This window comes from Hipposideros armiger, unplaced genomic scaffold, assembly GCF_001890085.2.
Source record: "Hipposideros armiger isolate ML-2016 unplaced genomic scaffold, ASM189008v1 scaffold_500, whole genome shotgun sequence".
NCBI lineage: Eukaryota > Metazoa > Chordata > Mammalia > Chiroptera > Hipposideridae > Hipposideros > Hipposideros armiger.
Window position 1 is genome coordinate 544,896 of NW_017731850.1, and position 16,929 is coordinate 561,824.

The following is a 16,929-nucleotide window of genomic DNA, read 5'->3' on the forward strand; positions in this document are numbered from 1 at the left end:
ATAGAGCCTAATATTTTAAAGCTTGGTGAAATTAAGCAGAGCATAGGCTTAAGAAAACATAGGCCATGGTTACCTTTCCATTTCTTTCTACTAAGAATGGATGACTGATTATTTTGGGGACATCAGGCCCTCACTTGCTATCCCTTATTTAGCTCATGAGACAATAAGGCACAAAATTAACCTATCCTAGGCTTGGAGCCATCCCTGTCCAACTTAATGAGAAACTAACTAATCCAAAAGGAAAATCGCCATTGCTTATACAGCCATAATGTAGATGCAACATGGCATATAAATCAGTAACTCTTGTATTGCAAAACAGACAAATAGATTAATGCATGTTGCAAAGGATGGGTGAAGAGATCGATAAGGTTACTGATTCAGACCATGAACTTTCTCTCAATATACTGCATTTAACTTTTAAATAAGGTTTAGGAGAACCTGTAACATTTTGCTCAATGACAGAGCTATATTTTACTAAGGGCAGAAATTGGCTAGTCTATAAAAATTAAATTATGCCCCTTTCACTGTATCTAGTCAACAGGAAAAACTCTAATTACAAGATTGCACTGTCAAACAAATGCAAATTCACATTCTTTACACCCTGGTTTTAAAATTTCAGATGGAGGGGCTTCTATTTTGAAATGAAAATCAATATTTGAAATATCTTTTGGAGTGCAAGGAAAAGCAAGAGCAAAAGAAATGTCATTATCAAGGGTGCTGGTAAGTAGCTGCTAACTCATTAAGTGCAGAGCTTGTGAGAACAAGTCATTCGTTATGCAAACATTTAAATATCAATTAGCAAGGACAATGAAAGAAGCAGAACCAGGAACCAAATCTTCCTTTCCCCACAGCTGTGCCTTATTACTCCAGAAATGACCAAGGGGATAAAGAGCTGTGGAAAATAATCTCAGCACCTAATAGGAATGCCACTCTGGGGAGTAGGTAAAGGTTCATTTTAAATGTACTCCTCAACTGAAAATTAAATGTACCTGCCTCAAGTCATAAGAGCTGAGTTCGCAGACTTAATCCAGAAAGGACTAACTGAAGGCCTGGGCATATTGCATCACTGGTATTTTTTGGAAAGAGAATGTTTTTCATTACTGTTTAATGTCAAACTTGCTTGATTCATTAAAATCTCTTAGTCCATTTAAAACACTTAGTCCCTTATTTTTCTATAATGCATATGAAAAATGGCAATCCACATAGCACTCAAACTTTAAACATTCTCGGGATGGTTCTCATAGTCTTTCAATATCCACTTCGTGGCCTGTCCATGCAACCAGTTCACTAAGCCTGTTAAGGTGAATTTGGCAGACATAGAAAGCATCTGAGTCTTAGCACTTTGCAAACTGGGTGGCATATTTTACTATATAAGGCAGTAAGTAGCTCAGGAAGCAGGTGCCTCCTAGTAACAGTTGGCTAGTGCACTTGGACCAGACATCTAACTTTTCTGGCCCTTGTCTTCCTCCTCTATTACACATAAAGGTTTGCCCAAATCAGCAGTTTGTAAGTTGGGGTCACCCCAGAGTCAATTAAGGAGCTTATAAAAGACCCATGGTAAGTATACCAGAGACTTACAGAATTGGCTTCTAGGTGCAGGGAAGGGGGCGTGGGGGAAGGGGACACAGGGGAAGGGGACACGGGGGAAGGGGACATGGAAGGGCGGGGAGGCACGTGGAATAAACATAACTCCCAGGAAGATTCAGATGTGTACCCTTAAGTGTGAGTCACTGGGCCCTTTCGGCTCTGATGCACAAAGAGTCTCAGAACAATATATGTTACTGATCAAACGAAGAAAAAAATTCTGACTTTGATTCCTAATAGTATCATTTAAGAGGCATTGCCTTCTTTCTCCAGGGCGGAGAAGTTGAGTCTGCAGTAGAATTAAGTGCTGGTGGGTTGTGGCTGCGGGAAACAAGGGCCTCGAAAGAGGACTAACCACCAGCTTGCAGGCGATACTCCAGGTAGAGCATGGAGGAAAGCGCCTGCGGCACAGGGCACACACTGAAAGTCAGCTCTTATTACTGTGATGATTGTATTACACTGGGGTTCCTTCACAATCAGCTTTAGGTGGGCTTGCCATTGCTGCCAACAAGAGGAAGGTTAATAGTCACTTATATTGATTGGTCTCTTTCAACTACGTGGAGATGAACACGGAAGTGCTTTGAAGTATCAGCCCCCCTGAACATCCTTTTGAAGCAGGAACATGCACTTGGCTGCTTTTTCTTGAACGCAAGCTCAGAAATGTTGTTTCTATGTGCACAGAGTTCGCGTCCTTCCCTTCATAACTGTCCTTTCCTTTGAGCCCATCGATGTTTCTGTTTCTCAACCTTCACAACTAAGACTGCCTTATTACTTCAGTCTCTGTGCACCCTTTGGATTATGACATACTCGTGTGGCCAGAGGTACCTGGTTTGGAGTCAAGGTGCCCACCTTCACCAAGCTCATAGCAACTTCAGGCCAGGCACTTACGACTATACTCAAGTGTTCCATGGATGAGACAGGTGTGATAATGCCGGCTCTGCCTTTTGAAAAGTGTGATTTGGAGAAGAGAATGAGGCAGATGAAAAAAACAAACAAACAAACAAAAACACACTTTGAAAGTGAAGTGTGTGGTGTTAATCTTAGGTACACTTTTAGAGAGGGAAGAAATATCTGTCAGAAAAAGGACACCTCTTCTGGCTTTAATTTGGTTCGTATTTTTCTCTCTCCTGTCTTAACCATATCCCAGGCTGTAGCACAGGATACGCAGGTAAGCAGTGGCCTAGAGGATGCTGAAGGAGTTCCTAATGTGTCCACAGCACAGCCCCATTTTTTTCTGGCTCTAATCTACTGCCTGGAAGAAAGCTGCAAACGTTCTAAAGTAACAGTAAAGGTTTCAGAGTGATTCTGACTAAAATTACAGCAGTCCCTCTGGTAGAAGGGCAGTACATCTTGGCTCAGGTAAAAGGCTCAGGAATGAAACACAAGTAGGAAAGAAAACTTGTCAAAATCACCTATGTCAACCTCGGCTAAAGAGTCATCACTAAGTTTTGTTTAGTTTTTGCCTTTTTAATAGCTGGAATCCCATCCCATATGACAACACAAGGCATGCTGCTCTTCTCGGGACAGGTTATTCTTGATAGCAACTATATTTCAGATGTCCCAGAAGGGCAATTTTGGTGAAAAGAATCTACACGTAGGCTGATAGGGACCTGTACAGAACAGCCTTTAAAACCACACACACATCATAGTACAGTGACGAGTGATATGGCCCCAAAGCACTGTGTGGTTAGCAACAAGGCATTTCCAGGTCCTTCTCTGAGAAAAAAAAAAAACTACTTTTCCAAGGAGCTGGCTTTAAACCATGACCAGTGGGTCAAAGAAGTCAAATAACGGTTCTGATGCCTTCACAGGGCTCTGGACAGTGCAGTTCAGCAAACTAAAGAGGAGCAGAGCTTTGGTTCATTCAGTAGCATTCACCACATGATGCTACTTGCCTTTTTTCAATATTCTGAAAATGACCAAGTCTATGTTTATGGGCTTGACCTTGGAATCAAAGCTATACAGTTCCACCCATTTCCTCAAAGTTCCAGTTGCACTTTCAGGAGACTTTGGTTTCTTATAAGACTATTGGGAGGGGTTGGGGAGCTCCACCTAAGTGAGGAGACTCTGGTCAGCTGGAGTGAATAAGCCAGGTTTGCTCTCACAAGACCCCCTTCTCCCTTGCATAACCCCAGGCCCTCTCATCAGCCAGCCAGCCAGACACTAAGCTTTGTAGGGCTGGGAACCACATTCCTTTGAAAGATCTTGGCAATTTGTGCTTGGAATTTGATGCATTAGTTCTAAAATTAAATAAAGATCCTGTAGTGTTCTTCAAAGAAATATGGCATGGCTCTATGACAAAACACATTTTTCAAGCTCTGACCTCTGGGAACTTCAACTAGCTTCATATTTCAGGCTGACTTTCCTCACAGGCTACTGTCTAGTTGCCTAAGTAGAGCTGGTTATCCATATATTTTCCAGCTTTTAGTAGAGGAAGGTGAGGGGAGTAAATAAAACGAAGAGAGCCACTCATCTAAATGCACAGTGCGTCCCCTCTTGAGTCCCTCGGGGAGAAGCCCTGGTAATTAAGTAATGTGATTAAAGTAACTTGGAACTCTTCATTTCCCCAGTACTGTAAAAGTCAATATGCGATAACCAGTGTGTACGCATTCAATCAAAGTCAGTCCCTTTTCCTGTAATTTTATGGCTCCCTCACTCCTACCCCTGGTCCAGGCTGGAGAGGGGACCGGGAGGGCTGCCGGGCTCTTACCCGCGCTTTGCTCCATCACTTCTTTCTGACACATGTCTTGAACGTTCACAGTGCAATTCACGATGAACTCAGGGGAAGAGCAGTCGTTGTTCAGCTGGAATTCTTCACACTGGTAACACTGGATTTGCAGCGCGAAGCCTGCGGGGCAGAGGCAGTAGGGTTAAGATCCAGCCCCGACAGAGACCCCCTCAGGAAACCACGTCCCTCCCCAGCCCCAGCCAGCCGCTGGGGTGCTTGCGGTTCCGCACCCCTGGGATTTGAGGAAGGCGGAAGTGGCTGAAGCCGGCAGGGGGCGGCGCCGATACCCAGGGTCCCGCGGAATAAAGTGGAATTCTGACTGCGATCCCTGGACCCACAATCCAAAAACAAAGAGCCGGTCCAACGCCACACCTGGCCTTTTCCCGCGGAAGTTGAAAGGAGGGGCATACACCCGGGAGAGCGAAGTAGCTCCTGTCTACGCCAAAGGATTTGCCTAATTGTTAATTGGTTACAAATTACTTAATTACTATTTTGGCACCATTCGCGATTGCATTCGCAGACGTCTTTTTCGTTTCATTTATTTAATTTTTGAAGTCAGCATTCCTGTGTTGTGGCTCCGAGGCTCCCTACGCGACCTCCCGGGAAGCTGGGAGGAAGTGCCTGACGCCAAGTGCTGCTGCGCCTCAGGTCCCCGGCCTTTCTCCGGGACGGTTCCTGCAGCAGCAGCAGGGGTGGCCGCAGCGACTGGGGAGGGGCCTGTGTGCGCGCGAGCGTGTACCCCGAGCCGCGACACAACAGCTCTTTCTTTCTGGCTATCAGGGTAACCGTTTGGCTAGGGTCCTTGGTCAGGGTCTCAGCCCTGCAGAGCTTGGTCGGGAGCGGGTAGCGTAATGGAGAAAAGCAGCGAGGCGTTTTTGCACCTGTCACAGCTCCAGCCTGGCTGCTCCACTCAGATCTACGGGCTCCTAACTAGACCTAACTCCCCAGGCTCCCGCGCAGATGAGCCGGGTTCCCAAGCTACCCCCTTCCATCAATCGCTCTCTAAGCGCAGCAACCCGGCCCCGGCGCGCCCCGGCCACAGACTGCCCAGCGCGCCACTCACCTGTCGGCGGCGCCACTCCCACGGGTTGCTAGAGACGCCCGACAACTTGGTGGGGTTTGGGGGCTATCTTTCACTCTCTCTCTCCCTTGGAGGCCCCAGCACTACTCGGACCCTTCCGCTTCCCGGGTCCAGCTTCTTCTCCCCACTGTGTAGCCCGAGCATCTGCAGCTAGAGTCCCGCAAATGCTTGAGTTCCGCAAATCCGCGGCTCCCGCCTCTTCTCCTGCAGCGCGGGACTTGGAGACTTTCCCACCTAGCGTCTCTGCGCACCAACCACCGCCAAACTCCCGCTGGGCAACCTCTACGCGGCACTGGTAGCCTGGCGGGTGGGGGGGAGAGGGGGGGTGCGAAGGAGCCGGCGGGCAGATGCTGTGCTCGCGCCTGGCTGGGCTGCCGGCCTCTTCGTCTTACCTTGAAGCAAGAACAATCCGCAAAAAGTTGCTGCGATGCCGAGGACCCACATCCTCCCGGAGCCGCGGGGCCGGGAGCGGGCAAGCGCCTCAGAGGCGGCAACCGCGGCGGAGGCTGCCCGGGCCGCAGCGGCTGTAGCTGCCGAAGCTGTTGGGGCTCGCGCTGCTGCCGCCCAGGCGACCTCCTCCGCCGAGAGGAGCCGCAGGTGCCGCCAAAGGCGCCCGCATCTCCCGCGCCGGGGATCCCGGCTGCGGGCCGCCGCTCTTCTTGCTGGCGCTCTCAGGCAAAGCGCGGCGTCTCCGGAGTTGGTGGCTGAGACTGAAGGAACTACTGGCGATCTGGAGCACCCAAAAAGTCTCGGCTCTTCTCCCCACCTCCCACTCCAGGCACCACGTGACGGCTGTTGAGTTGCGGTGGGGGTGGCGGGCGGGGAAGGCTGCGACCGTCTTTCCACGTTCCCACCTCCTTCCTAACACCCTCTTCTCCAGCCTCCGCACGTCCCGAGGACAGGGACGCCAGGGGGAGAGGAAGAGTGTAGTTTTCCTAGGCAGGGAGGCAGGAGATGGGGAAAGCTTGAGGGCGCAGCAGGTGCTGCGGGGACCGGCCGGGCTCCGACTGCCGGACCTGCGAGGTGGGGTTGGAAGCCTGCGTGCCCGGCGGGCCCTCTGCGCACAGGTGCGCGCTCCCCACGATCTCTGCGCTCCAGGGGCTGGCTGGTTTCCCGCAGCTGGCGGGTTCCTAGCTGCCCGTTCCGGCCCACGCAGCTTGGGCTGCGGTGTGGTGGGCGGGGAGTGGCTGCTTCCAGCGGGAAGCGCTCCTTAGCGTCTGGCAAAGTTGCACACCTGCAGGTGCCTTAGGATGTCCCAAGCAGCTGCTCATTTTCTTCCTCAGAGAAGCTCCTCTGTCATTACCAGGCTTGGCTTCAGCTGCCGCAGGGTGGAAGGGGTGTGGCGGGGCCCGTGCCCTGACTGGCGCGCTAGCTCGGGGCACCCCTCCTTTCGCCTGCCTGCGCTCACCACTGGAGGGTGCGGTGACACTGCCCTGGTAGTCTAGCCTAGGAGAGCACCGCCCAGGGGACAGCCGTCGCGAGCTCCCACCAGAAAGCAAATCGGGGTGAAGGGAGTAGCTCTCCTTTATCGCCTTCCTCCAAAAGGCCAGGCAGCTTCATCCCGCTGTCCTCAAAGCCTTGGGTCACTAGTACGTATATGCTCCCGCGTCCTCTCCTGTACCGCGCCTTCCCAGCCCAGGACTCGGTCGCTGGCTAGCGCGCCCCCTCCTTCCCCCCATTCCTCCTTTCTTGTTCCAGGGACTCACCTTGAGTCCTGCTGGAACGCCACCGTGCTACGCTCGCTACGTTCGCCTTCCTCGCCGCCGAGCCTTTGCAGCAGGTGGTACCGGAGCCCGCTGACCCGCTAGCCCGCTAGCCCAAGCGCCTTGGTGCCCCCGCCTCCGATCCAGCAACGTTCCCACCCGTCCCTCAAATCCCTAGGAAGCATCCATTTCTGTGGAAATAGCTTCATAAGCGTTGCCCTTCTTCCCCTTCGTCTCCGTCCACCACTTGGAGGCAGCTCTCGCAGGCTGGGACGCTGATAATTTATTTCCCCATCCTGCCAGCAAAGCAGGTCTGAAAATGGGCTTAAATGACTTTTTTGTAATTCCTCTGCAGACAGCGTTCCATATTTCCCTCGGCTCCTTCTCTCTCAGTACCCCCTTCTTTTCATTTCTAGTTGGTTAACTCCTGGGGACGTTGAAATGCTTTGACCATTACTCGCTTGTCTGTATACTCTGGTCTGACAATTGGCTGAATTACTATCTCCAAAGCAAGAGGGCCAATTTATTCATTCCTTAGGGGAATTCATCCACAAAACACGTGTGAGATTCATAAAAATAAATGGGCCAAAAGCCCCTTGAACAAGTTCTTTTAAGCTTTCAGAGGGTGTGATTGTGATAGGACTTTTATTCAGAAATGAAACAAGAGAAGTTTTAAAAGTCTGAAAGACAATGACACAACATAATTTTCATTTAAAACAACAAAATTCAAACATAACAAATTGCACAAATTTACCAAATAACACTGATTATACAATACTCTATTTAAAGAAACAAGTGTGTACTAAAGTAACCATACAGATCCTAAAAATATTTCTATGATACCTAATTTACAAGCTCCTGTACAAAAGCAATTATAAATAGTTCACATCTAGAAAAAATACACATAACCTTTAAAATAGAATTTATCCTTACATATAAACAGACTTTGTAGAAAAAAATGATATTAAAAAGTAAGAATTTTTTTGTAGCACCAACCATTTTAATTTTTTTTTTAAATGAACTTTGCAAATAGAAATTTGCTTTCATTCTAGATTGCCCAGATTTTAATAAAAAGAGCAGGAAGAGAAAAATTTACAAATAATGTTGATAATCATAGTAAAGCACTAAGTAGAAGAGGATGTAAAGAAATGTTTGGAGGGAAAACCTGTTATTGAAAATAGAATTAGGTCACTTCTAATACACATGTCTTCTGATCAGTGTCACACTTCAGTACCCTTTACATTTTTCATTAGAAGCAGACTTACACTTATTACTAGAGCCTGAATCTTTCTGGCAACTATTTTGAAGTTGCACTAGAATTCAAGTTTATATCAAATTGAGATTATGAGATGACAATGAGCCCTTGGTTTTTTGGCAGGCCCTACTTTAGGTTTACGGAGTGTACCCACAAAAATTTGAGGATGAGGACAATGCACTGAACAAAACTTTAGTTGGAATTTTTAAAAAATATATTATCAACTTCTAAAAGACTTAGTACATCATTTCAAGAGCATGGCACTGATTCAATTTATTGCTTTTTTTTGTTGCTACAAATATAATTTCTTTTCCAAAAAAATTTACAACTTCTGTACAAGTATTAAAAAAAAGTGCAAAATTAAGACTTCTGTATCGTGGGTATGTTTACTTTTAATCCTCATGAAAGACAACAAATGAAGTCTATTTTTATTGCCCTGTCTGAGAAGAAAGCTCCAGTGGGTTGCTTGCTGTGAATCTGACAACATAGGCTCTGGTGTTGGAATAGTTTATTGTTGTCATCTTTACCTGCCGCCTCCCCACCCCTGTTTCTTAAGTGCTCCATTTCCATCTCACTATGGGAAAGAAAAATTCCTTTATGCATCATTTGAAACCTGACTCGCACAGGAAGAGAAGCTATCATATAAAGAATCACTCAAAGATTCCAAATTGTCTACCCCCAGCCTGTCTGAACTACTCAAAGATGTCTCTTGATTTTTCTCTTTTTCTTCCTTTCGTCCTTCAACCTTGTTGAGAGAGTTCTTCTCTTTTTCTAATAAAATAACAGTATTGCTGTTATATTTATTGAATGACTCCAGGGAAATTTTAGATAATCTATTCTCAGGATCTTCTTTTGTTTCTTCAACTTGTTTCAATTTCTGCAATAAAAAGAGGAAAATATTAGAAACATATTTCTTTGGAAATCAAGTTATTCTATCCAATATTCAATTATTGTCTGTATAAAGTACAGTTTAAAGGGATAGAGAGAACCTACAAGTCTTTAACAAGCTTCTAGTAAAATTAAATGTAATAATAAAGCTAATTTTAGGGATAAATCAAGACTTTAATCATTTTGCTGAGATAAATAGGTCCCAATTTGCAAACCAGTTAAGTGCCACTTAATCTAATTTTAAATGGATCCATCTGAAATTTGTTCAGGTTAAGTGTCTTATTTTTCTTAATCAAAGTTTCAAACTACTCCATTTTCTTACTAAGTGTTATTAGTTATCTTGTTGCTAAGTAGGGATTGAATTTCAGCCAGAAGTTACGGTTATATGTAAAAAAACAAAACAAACCAACAGAAAACATACAAATCCCTTACATTGCCACAAAATGGTAAACTTATCCGAAGCACTGTTGTGTTTGTATTTTGTCCCTTTACAAGTCTTTACATATTTCAAAGAGATCTCTAGGTCTGTGGATACAGATTCTTGGAGGCCCAAAGGCTTAAAAATCATAGTAATAGGTCTGCACCTTCATAACCTCACCCCTCCAGGAGGTTCTAGTAAGACCAATTTCAACAGGGATATTTTTAAGATTTCACCAGTCATCTCTAGAACTTTATAAAACACTGCAGTCATATTTAGTAATTACTGTAGGTAATCCCTGTGAACATGAAGATATCCAGTTGCTCAAGTGGCTCCTAAGGTCTGAGGTGGCAGAGAAGAGGGAGGCACAGACGCAAAAAGCAAAGTGTGGAGGTGTTAGAGCTACTAACATTGCTCATCTTCTTTTCATCTGCCATGCAAACATTCCATCCAAACACAAGGAAGAAGCAGAGTCAGGAGCTTAGAGAAGATAATAAGAGCTACCATTTATTAAGCACCAACCATGTGAAAGACACTAAACATATTTTATCTATAAGCCTTTCAGAAACCAGCAAGTTACACATCTCCATTTTAAAGAGGAAGAAAACAAGGTTCAGAGTGACACGGTTACTTGCCCAAGGTCGCTCAGCAAGTGATAGAGAATAGTGTTTGAATTCCTGTCTGGCTGTCTTCCATGCTCTTGTTTCTACTAAACCATGCTCTTATGTAATAAAGGACAAGATGTCCAGTTTTTTTTCTTTCTGCCACGCAAATATTCCACTTAACTGGCCAAACCATCTGTACCGCTACTGTCCATGGCTCTAACATATGTAGTTTATTTCCCCAGCAATGCCCCTCCCCCACTCCCCCTGCCCCACATTGATACGATGGACATACAAATGTGCAATCAGGAATGTGTTTTGATTCGGAAGAAAGCAGACAGATCCAAAGCCTATGGATTCGCACATGCTAAATATTTAATAGAAAGAGAAATGAAAAGGTAAGGAAGTAGATGGCTTCGGTGTTCCGCGAGCAGGCTCAGACAGAGTTTCTCTCCCTGCTATAGAAATGGGTGTGATTCTATGGGAATATTTGAAATTCATCCTTGAAGTGGTGCTTATTTCATTATTCTATTAACATGCAGGAGCGTTACTCACAGCTAATTTTCAATCTGAAATGGCTGCCTTGGAACCAGAGGTGAGCTGAGGAGCAGATTCCTAGCTGATTACAGAAAAGTGACTCCATAATGAGGAATAACTCCAATACAAGAGTCCCTATTCATGTCACATTGATTTCTAGGAATTTTCAACAAAGAATTATATAGGACAATACTAAAAATACATGAAGAGAGAGTAGGAAATGCTTTGGTTGTACTAAATGTAGGTAAATAAAGGGCATCCGACATGATTGATGATCTCCTCACTTGAATAGCTTCTCCCTTTTTTTCATTCAAGAACCAAGAGCATTTTCTTTGCCTATTTCTGGTCCATGTGGAGCTCAGAGTCATTCAATAAACACTTGTTAGAGATGCTACCATGAGGCAGGTAGAAGGTTTTGGTGGTGAGGATATACAGTAGAATAAAATCGTGTACTGTGGCCTGGAGTTGGGGCCCTGGAGGCAGACAGACTTGGTCCTGGATCTCAGCTTTGCCCTTTTCACTGGCTTTGTCAGTACCTGGGAGCACACTTGCTCAGGTGTAAATGGTGATAAGACACACCTTTATTTCAGGATTGATATATTAGAAATAAAACACCTTATGGCCCTGACACATAGTAATAGGTGTTTTAAATAAATAGTATAATAAATAAATAATAGTAAGACAGGACTCTTATTCTAGAACAATGGTTCTCAAACTATATTTTCCATACCAGCAGCAGCAGTCATGTCGGAGCTTGTTAGAAATGCAAATTGTTGAACCCCACCCACACTTACTACATCAGAAATGGTGAGGTCCAGCACATTTTAAAAAAGCACACCAGGTGATTCTGGTGTGTGCTAAAATTTGAGAATCAGTGATCTAGAGGTTTGAACTTGTAGTCTTGGATGGCAGATGGACAGGCGAAAAGTATAATTCAGTGTTATTGAGACAGAGATGAGAAGAGAGGTTTATTTACCATTAAAACACCCACTGCCTGCCCACTGGATACAAATAATGCATCGTGTTTTCAAAATATGTCATGCTTGTAGGTTTGTTTCTTTAATTAATTATAACATCATTCAATTAAATATAACATCACCTACACTGGCCAGGGAGGTAACGGACATGAAGAAAAGGCCCATTTTCAGAAAAATCACATGGCCTTCCCAGTCTTCCTTTTATTTTCACAGTTTTGATGAGAAGTGGGTACAGAAATATTTTTGACTATCCGAAGCACATCAGTGCAAGAGTGACAATGAGGGTCAGTTGACATTCTGCCTCAGTGTTGGGGAGCTACAGGCAGTGGTTAAGTGAAGAGCATGTGTCTAGTTCAAAGGTGGGAGCAGCTATAGGCATACCTCCAAGATATTACAGAGACATTGCATGTTTAATTCCAGAGCACCGCAATAAATCTAGTAATAATCTTTTTGCTGGTGGAGGGTCTTGCTTTCAATTTATTTAAAAAAAAAAGGCAACATGTGTGAAATGCAATAAAGTGAAGCACAAAAAAATAAAAGTTATGCCTGTCTTTAGATCTAGCTTCTTGCTGCTGTGAAAAACAGGGGTCCAGATCTTCTGCTTTCAAGGTGAGGCCATAAATCTAGAACAGTATTTGCTTATATTTAAAATCCTTTGATTTTAATTATTTGTTTACATTAAGCAAAAACCAACAAAAATAACCCCCTCATGTATATGTCAAATCACAACCTTTACATTGTTTGAACTTCTGAGCTAGAATAGAAATCATATTTTATACTTCCTTTTTATGTCCTACCTGACCCCTTCATCCCCCTACCCCCACCACTTTCTTCCCAAAGGCCTACTAGCCCAATGCTAAGATGTCAGCAGATTCTCAATGGAGACTTGATGATGGATTGAACTTTCTCCAGCATCAGCAGAGTCTCAATTGTTGGCTTGAGTTTCCCCAGTGGTCCTGCCCAGCTAAGAATAAAAGCACAAAAGTAGTTTACTTCCCTGCCTGTAATTAGAAACATACCAAACTAGCCTCAACATTGTCTTGTCAGATTTCAGGTTTTTAAAATGTGGACATCACATAATATTTAAATGTAAAATATCAGGGATTGAGGTCAAACAGTAATGTGCTAATGATGTAGTCTGTTAAATGGTAACAAAATAGTGTGTATTAGTTTGCAGTAACCGTATGTGAAGGTGCTTTGCAAACGGATCATGGTAATAGCGGTGAGCATTTAACTGAGTGCCCGTTCTGTGCAGACACTCTGCTAAGCATGCTGCATGGATTATCTGTTTTTATCCTCACAGCAATTCTATAGGTAGGTGTTGTTAGTATCTCCATTTATAGGCAATCAAGGCTCGAGGAAGTTAAGGAACTTGTTTAAGGTCATGTAGCAGTATGTGGCAGAGTCCGGATTTGGACTGAGGCTGTCTGCATGCAGAGCCCAATTTCAGAAACTCTGTCCTGGAAAAGAACTTTACAAATATCAGCCAATATTATCTTCAAGGGGAACTACAATAAGAATTGCAGAACAATAATAATATTAATAACAAACATAGTGAAGAGTTGTGTTTGTCAATGATTGTGTAGTTTCCATAGAACATCTTCGTTTCCTTCATATATTATGCTCCATCAGAATTATGATAAAATTAATATACTACAGTTGTTACCTATAGGTGGCAACAGTTGTACAGTTCACTTTTTTTTTGTGGACTTCTATGGCACTTGGGAACAAAAGTAGGGTTAACCAGGGGGAATGAGAATGTATTTTACAGTTTAAAACACATAGCTTTGCATATTCTTAAAATATTTTCCTGTCTTTAGTGTAACCACGGTATTATTGATAACTCAAGCAAGAAGTAGATAGTGACAGAGTCTCCAGAAATCCCTTGAGAATTATGAATTAATTTCTTATAGTCAAACAGTCAGTCAAACTCATCTACTATGTGACTAGCTTTGTGTGAATAATCATGTGGTTTTGATTTTCAAAGAAAGTTTCATAGAAGGGGGAGCTTTTGGAAGTATTTTGAAGGGCGATAGGATTAAGAAATACAGTAAGTAAGAGGGAAGGCATTCCAAGAAATTTCCTATTGCATCTGTAGACAACTCCGTAGTCTATGCCAGGTCCAGTGGTTGCCCAGATAATCTGTTTCTTGCCCTTTTAGATTCCATAATGGACAGAATCACTGTAAAGACAAACACAGATATAGATATGCTTATCCCATGGGATTCTAAAAACCCCAACCAGACTCTGGAAAGTCTCAGCCCAGCTTATTACCTGGGGTTATAAATCATTTGTAACCTGAGTTATAAATAATAAATAGCTTTTATTTCCAAAGAGCTTTCCCATCATGATCTCACTGCTCTTACATCAGCCTGGAAGGTGAGGGAGGCTGGTGTCAGCTGTACTTTACATAGAGTATTTATGGAATTTGTGGCTCACACAAATTCAAATTCCGGTGAAATTAGATCTGGAGATTTGGTTTCTTAATTTACAACACAGAAACGCATACCATTCTTTCCCCCCATGGTCAACAATAATCATGGAGTAGAGATGCAGCCTAGACCAATATCCTGAACACCAGGGAGGATAAAATAGAAGGCGATACAGGTCCTTGCCATGGGGCAAAGATAGGGAGACTACATAAGGTAATACAGAAAAAATTCAAGTAATAAACCTGAAAAACAAAACAAAACAAAAAACCCCACAAAAATATATTCATGATGACATCAGCTTCAAAGAGATATGTTTACATAGGTATAGCCAGAAACTCCTGCCCACAGTAAGAGAGAAACAAGTAGCAAATTCATGACATAGTGCAATGAACCACTGTACTATGATGAAGACTACTCTTTCATTATTTCAAAAAAGTTTCCATCCTTTGATTATATCTTGAAAATATTGGTTAGTATGTCTACTGTAAAATGTCAGGAAGGGACTCGGATCTACTTGTGAAATTTAAATGTGGCATCATTCCTCAGCTGGGCACTCACACTTATAAAGAGGACTGGAGCTTCTAGCACAAAGTCACGTAAACAGTGTCTCCATCCACATAATTTCTTATGACTCTATTACTGTAGAGAGTCATTGCCAATCAGTTCAAGCATCCATGTGGTAGGAGAGAATAGCTACATTTGTAAAGTGTTTTCACTATGTTCCAGGTACTGGGTTGAATGCATTGCATGAATTTATCTCATTTATTCCTTACAGTAACCCTCTGCGACAGCACTATTATCATCCCCCTTATACAAACAGAAAAACACATGGTAAAGAGGTTTAAATATTAGGCCACATACACATGCCCAATAAGTTAGGAAGTCAGGGCTGACACAGAAGAAGTGCCACTACAGAACCTGGGGTCTTAATCTCCACATTAGACAAGGTTTGGAAACCAGTGTTTAGTTCCTGCCATTGTGCTAATGGGCTGTGGACCTCTCTGAACCTGAGTTTCTTTATATTAAACTTTTTTTGGACTCCTCCTGCTCTGGAAAGCTCTATGACTCTACAGTATTCTTAATTGGATGCCTTCTGTACATCTATTACTGGAATCTGAGGTGGTACAATAAATAGCTCTCTTCCCCACCTTAGTTCTAAACAAATAGAAGAATAAGATAAAGAAAAAAGCTGATGGGAGGCTAAAATATCAGCTTTATTATTGAGGAAGCTTATATTGGAGAATGAGGTTTCTATCTGCAAAAAAGTGAGTTTCCTGACACTGGTTCCAGGAAATAGGCAGGCTTAGTAACGGGAAGTCCTGGGCTTTTGGGGGTGGAGGTGGGAGGGGGGCAAGTGTCTCCTCATAAAACCTATAGCATGAAGGAACAGAACAGAATGTGTGCTTCTCATAGCCAGCCAGACCCCAGAGAAAAGGTAGGAAGCACAGGAGGTGGGCCTGAGTATTTCCTGTTTCCCTCCTACACTTGCTAATTAAACAAGCCACGCCTCTTTCTCCTGAGGAGAAGTGAATGAGGGGGGTTTGGAGATGCCATGAGTGTTATCCTAGGGCGCTCCCTCCACATGGAGAGAAACACCTGAAAATAGGAAGCAGTGTCACCCCACCCAACATTTCTCATTACGAACGTTCGATGCAGATTTTAACTGAACAGTCATATATGCTTTGGCCAAGAAGATGCAGGAAGCAGCAATTGGGGGAAAAAAAAATTGCGAATGCTTTCCCACTTAGCTGTAATTACATTTTTTTTAAAATTACAAAAAAAAACGATTCAGGAAAATTCAGAGAAGGGAGTGCATTGGGCTGGGCAGAGAAAATTCTTCATGGGGAAATAAATAGGAGGAAGGTGATTTAGCAAATGTGAAAGATGGGAGTGCTTCCATTTGGAAGCAGACAGATCCAATACAGGAGGCAGTTGGGCTAATCCTGGGCTTTGGGTTAAAGTTAAAGATACAAATCCCCCCATCCCTTTTCTGATGAGCAAAACCTGGGCACTGGGAAGATGGATTCAGGGCAGAGTTACGTGTTATGCTCTTGTAGGAATGGGTGGAGGTATTTTAAGCCAGGGTCTCTTAGTTGAAGATTGGAACATATTTGCAAAGTCTGTGTTAAGTGGTATTTGCTGGGGGCAGGCCAACCTCAAGGGAAAAGATGCAGCCGAAGCCATTTCTCTTTTCTCAGAGGCACCAGTTAATCTCTTTTTTAATGCCACCTCTTACTGTATTCCTGGTGGAGCTACTTTCTGGATGAGACATAAAACTAGATAGAATGACCTTTGGTGAACACTAGAGACACTGCAGACATTTCTTGAGTTGTGGTGTTAACCCCGTTAACCCGGTCAAATTCCAACTTGGATGATTACTTTCTCCCAGTGCTCAGTTCCCTCTGTTCCCTCAACTGGACACATTACTCTTCACTTGCCCTTCTGAAAAATTAATGTGACGTATCGGTAATAGAGAGCCGCTCTCTCCATCCAACCACACGCTGGGAGATATGATTTGGCACTTGGGGGCACTCTCTGTTTCTTTACTGGGGTCCTGAAGATTCTTCAGTATCTCCAGGGCAAACTGGTTTTATTAGGTGAAAGAGTAATTTTCAGCTGAGATGTGCTTTTATGACTATATTATTAACTGTATCACTGTCCTTTACCGTGATCAATACCTTTCAATGACCTCTGCTGGAACCTCTGAACCCAGAGGGAAAAAAA

General features: G+C 43.7%; 2 protein-coding genes across 3 annotated transcripts in view; both read right to left on the reverse strand.

Annotated features, from left to right (window-relative positions):
- Nucleotides 1-7,067, reverse strand: part of LYPD1 (LY6/PLAUR domain containing 1) — a 34,119-nt gene extending 27,052 nt beyond the window's left edge. Inside the window, exons 1-3 of one of the 2 annotated variants that reach the window (XM_019667542.1) lie at nucleotides 5,943-7,067; nucleotides 5,786-5,815; nucleotides 4,295-4,432 (exon numbers count right to left, since the gene is read on the reverse strand). In XM_019667542.1, coding sequence (XP_019523087.1) covers nucleotides 4,295-4,432; nucleotides 5,786-5,815; nucleotides 5,943-6,012 — 238 coding nt within the window. In that variant the 5' untranslated portion in view covers nucleotides 6,013-7,067. Of the gene's footprint in view, nucleotides 1-4,294; nucleotides 4,433-5,785 lie in introns of both variants that reach the window. The other variant, XM_019667541.1, reaches the window with a different exon arrangement.
- Nucleotides 7,068-7,721: 654 nt separating this feature from the next.
- NCKAP5 (NCK associated protein 5) overlaps nucleotides 7,722-16,929 on the reverse strand; it is a 940,156-nt gene continuing 930,948 nt past the window's right edge. Inside the window, exon 20 of the mRNA XM_019667544.1 lies at nucleotides 7,722-9,228. Coding sequence (XP_019523089.1) covers nucleotides 8,947-9,228 — 282 coding nt within the window. The 3' untranslated portion in view covers nucleotides 7,722-8,946. The remainder of the gene's footprint in view (nucleotides 9,229-16,929) is intronic.